Here is a 6641-nt window from a genome sequence, read left to right on the forward strand (position 1 = left end):
TCTCAGCTGCGCAGGTTTAATTAAAATAATCTGACTTAGTATTGTATGTTTCTGTTTATCTTAATCAGAATTGTTTGGATGGATTTTTTTATTCTATTAAATAATGACAAAAGTCGGTTTTGTTTATGTTTTTTGTCTACTGTACACCATTTTCAAACAAAAAACTATAGGATCCAAGGCTGACTGTCCTTGTTGATATGCTGGCACAGCCGCACAGGGCAACATCCTGTGGGGCTTGAATTTGTATTCTGATGGCTAACAGTAACATGGTGTAACTTTCATAATCCACAATACAGTGATCCTACCAATGAGCCCTTTTAAAATTGAAAAAAACTTAAAAGGGGCGACACATCCGGGAATATGCCATGTTTGACATGCTTAGCATAGAAAAATCAAAGAATTTTATAAGAAACTTGAAAATACATTGTTTTCCTGCAACACCATCGGAGTAGACTTGTAACAGCCAGTTGTTTTGATCTGCACGATTCAAAACAAGATGAGAGAGAGAGAGAGAGAGAGAGAGAGAGAGAGAGAGAGAGAGAGAGAGAGAAGATCTTTTTTCCCTTCAGGCATATGAATCATGGTGTCCCCTATTACATTGTGAGCTTTCAAAATACCAGCATGAAAGGAAGCATTTCAAATTGCATTAGCAGGTTCATGAAAAGCCTCTTCTTCACCAGTAAGAAATGCCTGAACAGCCACAAAATCAGGAAACACATGTGCACCAGACTCCTTCCAGCTTTCTGCTTCAGGTGTCTTGAACCTGTCCAACAGCATGGCATGCATGCCCACCGACTTTGCAGGCATGTAGTCTTTCCGTATACTGTCTCCTATATGCAAAGCAGTCACCGGATCAATGTCTCCGGCCTTCTCGAGGGCAATCTTGTAGATGCAAGGGTTGGGCTTTTCTACACCTTCAATGCCAGAAAACACACCAAAATCCCATTCTGATCCCTGGTTCATCACAGCCAATGTTAACATAAAACTCAAAAAGAATCATGCGTAAATGCACGTATCCAAAGAGATTATTACCTTATTCAAACCTAATGCTGGAAGAATGACATCCTGATACCGGTATTCCGCATTGCTCACGATGCCGACAATGAGTCCCTTGGAGCGTGCCCAATGCAAGAATGGCTGTGAATCTGGAAAAATTGTATATGGTGCAGCAGAACCAAATACAGAGTATATACGTTTGAACACCTTTTCAAAGGTTTCAGCATCATAGTCATAACCTGACTGCAGTGAAAATAACAACCAAAGTTCAGAAAAAAAAAACATCGTTAAAACATGACAGCGCTACAGAATATATCAATTTTCATGCCTGCCACTGACTTTACTTTATGCGAAGCAACAGCTGATGCATGTAAAGAAGATACGTGCATTTACGCATGAAATATCACTGGATTGGATTGGATAAAAAAGATATGATGGATTGGATAAAAAAGATATGCTGGATAAGGTGGATAGCAGTAGCAGGCAATATCAGAAATCTCCAGGAACTGCTCAGGAGTATAACTAGAGATGGTGATATGGTAACCTGGATGGAAACCACAGGTCAAGTCTCCATCTCATGCCAGAGGTCCTGGCATGAAGAGATTTTGGGGAGACAACTGTCAAAACAATATACATGGCAGCAATAAACTGTCAACATTTTCAAAACCAGTAACTAGCTAAAGCCTACCATGCTTTTTGATCAATTAACACGATGCCAAACCAAGATGTCTTTTGTCTGGAAACCTCAGAAATTTCCCTACAAGGATCCATACTTTTCTTCAAATTGTTTTGTGAACAGAAAGAGTTCCAAAGATGTTGAATTTCATGAGCAGGTGCTCCATTTCATAACCGGATACTGGTTCATCACAAAATACAAGGTTACAACTAGGCAGTGTCTGACACTTAATCAGAAAAACCACTGGCAAGGAATGGTTTGAGGGAGTTGAAAGAATGTAAAGTTATCAAATATTTGTTTGTCATGTGCAATGACCACTGCAAAAAGGCCACTTGGAGCACTTTAACAAGGTCTGCAAGCTTGCGTGCATGTGTATCAGGAGATTTGAGCTCATATCAGGTGCTGCATTTCGGAAGTGTTTGAGAAGGGGTTGATCGATAGATATCTATGTCACCTTGGTGCAGGTGCAGGTGCGGGTATGGGTACGGAGTGTACGACACGGCAATTCTAAAAAATATGGGTATGGGGACATGGTTATATATATAATTATTAAATATCACATAAATACAAAATAAATTAAAAATAAACTGAATATAATCTAAATATATATGCTATATCTAAAATATATATTATATATTGAAAATCTAAAGTTATAAACTGAAAATATAATTATAAATTATGAATTAAATACAAACTTGTATGTACAGAAGGTAAAATGGCATGTCCGGGTGTCGACACGGGGATACACGTTTCAACACAGGTACGGATGGCAAAATGGAGTGTCCGGGTACCATAGATAGATATTTTAAGGGAATAGAGATTCATCAATAGAGATATGAAAGACTATGGCAATGACTCAAGTTTTTTTTTAATCTATAAATAAGATGGAAAGGAGTAGCTCATATAACTGTCTCCATGTAGATGGGAAAGATATGTATGGCAGACTCCATGTGGATGGCACAAGGCACGGTGACGATAAAACACATCATTCAGAACAACCCTCTGGAGCAACAAATTGAAAGAACACAGAAGGATGCAGCAACTGAAACTAATGTTTGCTCATCATTTGCATCAACTACATTTCTAGAGATCATCTTGAGCCCTCTAACATTAAAAGAAAGGAACTGTAGTCAATCATATGTCCAAGAATGCTCAAAATGTGAATGCAAAAATTGCATTCTTTACATGAACAATTCATCAGGTACAATTGGGTGACCCTTTAATAGTTATGATCAATAAGTGCACATGGATGCATATGCATAGCAGAAAAGAGGGGAAGGGGGGTGGTTTGGTGGGTTGGGTTGTAAACTTGAAATAGCGACAACCTTTTGTTAGTGTTTTAGGATTTTCATTCTTTTGGACAGATGCATAGGGTTTTAACCATGCCCTTCTGGATAGATGCATTTGGTTTCAAACACTGGTGCTCTGTACTTATCGATTGATGGCTTTACATCCACTGTTTCAGGCACCATTTGACTACCACTGATTTAATATCTTTCAGAAAGAAAACACAAAAGGAAAAGCAAAGGCATACCCTAACAAAGGAGTCCTTCACACATGATCTCCACCAATCAATATTAGGCATCTTTGCAGCATGGCCAAAACATGGATACCGCTTTGCCATATCAGTATATGCAGTTTTGAAGCCTTCATGCATACGTTTGTAATCCGGACAAGGTAATCCAACAGATTTGGCTGCCATGCAATAATAGTCCCCAAGTTCTCCTTTATATGCTATCAGTGTGCCAGTGACATCAATGGTGATGCACCGTAACTTTGATAAGAGCGACATTTGTGAATGGTGATAGAGCCTCGATGCAGCCTTTCAATGCTATCAAGCATACAAAAGGAGCAATGCTCCCACCTGCTCAGCAATCCACCCAACCACTCCTGCATCACTCATTATCAAATAAATAACATGACTCTTGCAATATCAGGCTCTGAAAGTGCCTGAGGCAAAACTGAATAACACTTAAATACTAAAAAATGTACACAAATAAGCATTATAACAAACTCAGTAGAGAAAAATAAAAATCATAAGTGGGAAGCATGATCAACAAAGAAAACAAGTACACTAATATGCCATGCAAAGACTTGATAAAGAGAGGAAAATTAGAAGTGGAAATGATCAGAAAGAATTAGGAAAACTATTTATGCTAAAGCTAAAGCTTGAGTTCTCGTTGTCTCCCCCAATAATCTTTACCTACATTTCTAGTTCTAGGGGTGAACACAAGCTGGGCTCGAGCCGAGCTTAGGCTCAAAAAGCTCGGCTTGTTCAAAAAAATGTATGTTCAAGCTCGGCTTGAGCTCAAGCCGAGCTTGAACACCTTGTGTACAAACTCGGCTCGGCTCGAGCCGAGTTGATTTGTTTTAAAAGAACAATTGAAACAGGTGTAAAGGGCATTCAAACTCCGCTCCTCACACACGAATGCTTAACACCCTAACCACTTGGGTGACGTTAGCTTTTGAGGTTTCTATTCAACAAAAAATATACATATGGTAAAACTTGTCATTATATGACTGCATTAATCGAGTTTCAAAGCTTGATCAAGCTCATCTCGTTTATGTTTAACAAGCATGAGCTAGCTCGGCTCATTGTGCACCCCTACGTTTGACCTATCTCAAATAAATGACAAAATGCACAGTTTTTGATAAGCTTAACACATGCAAAAATCATCTCAGATGGCATTCATTTCCTTCAGATGTATTCTTGTGCTGTGATTCTTGGATTTTTCTCAAGATCCTGTGATTGTAAATCACACTCACAACACTTTCTCAAGGTTAGTGAAACATGAGAAAAGTACAAATTGTGATTGTGATTGCCAGATTGACCTTGTGACCAACAATCACAGCTTCTACTTTCTCAGCTATTGATCGATCATCCCACCTGTGACCAAAGAAAACATACCCTAATAGTTCATTACATGCATTTGCATCTACTTTTTCTATTCCACAAATCCACCATTGCATTACTATCCCAGCTGCCATACCATATGTTTAATAGGATTTACATATACCTCTAGAGATTGACTAGTAATCTTTTTCTGCTTCAGCAGTTTGACAGATGAACTAACAAGCCATAGAATAACTAAGAAATGAGATATTTAGTCAACAATTTATTAGATTCAGAAGACGCAATTGCTGAAACAGAAAAAAGCATTACAGGTCAATGATTTTGAAGTTTGAACAAAATCAAGTGAGTCTACAAAGAATATCCTGGTCTACAGATCCATTTATCCCAAAACCGAGCTCATATATATATCCCATTCAGTTTAGGGCTGAACCAACACAATTAAGGTGGAATACAGAGGGCAATAGACAAGCCTACTCCTCATATGCTGAACCCCAAATGGCTCAAAATGAAGAACTAAAGAATCTGGAACAAAAGATCTATTCATTCGGCAGTCAACTAGCAAAAATGTAAGACAAAAAGAGGTCACCTAAACTCTGCTCCCTGTTTATATCATGTCAACAAGTAATTCCCAACTCAAAGGCACCCATCAACCAAGATGCAACGCCACAACCATTGTGAGCCATCCTCCCATCACAAGAGAAATGGGGAAAGATGGTGTCTACCCAAATGGCCAGATGGGTGCATCCAAATCTGGATCATGCAAGCATGAAATGATGGGTCCTTCACATGCATACCCAGATTGAAAAATCAAACCAAAAAACAATTTCTGGTATAAAAAAAAGGAAGTGCCCATTTTCCACCAACCATCGTGAAAGTGTCCCATCCATAACTTTGCTCTTGCTTCCAGTGCTGAATCTCAAAAAGAAAGATACCACATAAGAAAATAGAACCAATCCACAAAGAAAATGAAAAATACGGGGGAAAAAATAGGCATTCCCTTTCCCCACTTTTCATCCATAACACCAAAACTAAATGCAGATCATCGGATGGGTACTCTTCCATTTAACCCCGAAAAGCAAAAAACAACACAAGAATGAAGAAAATCATCGATTGCAGGAACTCAAAACACACAAACATCATATCAATCACCAAAAGGAAAATACTTTGCCGGCAAGAGGGTGGATAGAAAAGAAATAGGGAGTTTACCTTTTCAGTTCCTATCCTTGGTTTGAGGAGAATCTCAGAGAAGTGAAGACGGAACGTGCCTATTGTAATAAAAAGCGTAGAGAGAGAGAGAGAGATTTGCCTAAGTGTACCCCTTGTTTACGCTATTGCTGACACAAAACCATGGACGCAGGGAAGTGGTAAAGGGGAAAATACCAATCCCCTTGTACCAATTTTATACAAATAAATTTGCCTCGTTTCTTCTTATTGTCCTTATTTCAATGTCCCTTAATTCAAGGCTGTAAATGGGCCAAGTGGGGGTCAGAGTTCTTGCATCTTGGGTGACCTGGGGCCTTGGATGGTTATGGCCTAATGGCTGTGATTCTGGCAATAGTGAAGATGTATTTAGGATGTGGGTCAGGCAATGGATCTGAATAATTGATGCTCATATCTTGACGAAGGCTAGCAAATGAGACGAACTGGTGAACTCGGTTCGTTCAGTTGGCTTAAAACTCGTTGAGGCCAATGTTATCACTATCGTCTCGGACCATGAATCATTTCCGATTCAGGCCTGAATCGTTTTGAATCGGCCAACTTTTAAGTAAGGCACATGTTAAAAAAAACTAAAATAATATTAAAAAACTATTTTTAACCATTTTAAAGATTTATTTGATAAATAACTGGTTCAAGTCTGATCCGTACTTAGACCCGAGGGGTTATGCTATCAGACGGGCAGCCCAGGTTCAATTCCCATGGAGTTACCCCCTTTGCATAAGCTGAAGCCGGCGGCTCATTCGGGTTGAGGGGTGCGCCCGGGTTTACACCCCTTTGGGGTGGTTTCCCCAAGTCTAATCCATACTGATTTTCTGTGGATACGATCGGCCAGCAACAATACTGACTACATGGGTTCAGACTTGTAAAGTAAGCTAATTGGCCAGACTAGCCACAAGC

The 6641-nt window shown here is 39.3% G+C and overlaps 1 protein-coding gene across 1 annotated transcript; it reads right to left on the reverse strand.

Annotated features, from left to right (window-relative positions):
• Window positions 1-315: 315 nt before the first annotated feature.
• Window positions 316-5874, reverse strand: LOC149848096 (uncharacterized). Its single transcript, XM_090010428.1, has 4 exons — window positions 5733-5874; window positions 3207-3562; window positions 1033-1239; window positions 316-954 (listed from the first exon to the last, which is right to left on the reverse strand). The coding sequence occupies exons 2-4, from the start codon at window positions 3462-3464 to the stop codon at window positions 637-639; spliced, it is 783 nt and encodes a 260-aa protein (XP_089866554.1). The 5' UTR covers window positions 3465-3562; window positions 5733-5874; the 3' UTR covers window positions 316-636.
• Between the last annotated feature and the right edge of the window lie 767 nt (window positions 5875-6641).

The sequence above is a fragment of the Nuphar pumila genome, chromosome 1 (assembly GCF_984573655.1).
Source record: "Nuphar pumila chromosome 1, dmNupPumi1.hap1.1, whole genome shotgun sequence".
Lineage (NCBI taxonomy): Eukaryota > Viridiplantae > Streptophyta > Magnoliopsida > Nymphaeales > Nymphaeaceae > Nuphar > Nuphar pumila.

Coding starts and splice junctions, on each gene's coding strand:
- LOC149848096 (XM_090010428.1), bottom strand. CDS start 3,464: ATGTCGCTCTTATCAAAGTTACGGTGCATCACCATTGATGTCACTGGC. Junction 1,240..3,206: donor TGAAGGACTCCTTTGTTAGG/GTATGCCTTTGC, acceptor TTTTCACTGCAG/TCAGGTTATGACTATGATGC. Junction 955..1,032: donor CAGCATTAGGTTTGAATAAG/GTAATAATCTCT, acceptor GTGATGAACCAG/GGATCAGAATGGGATTTTGG.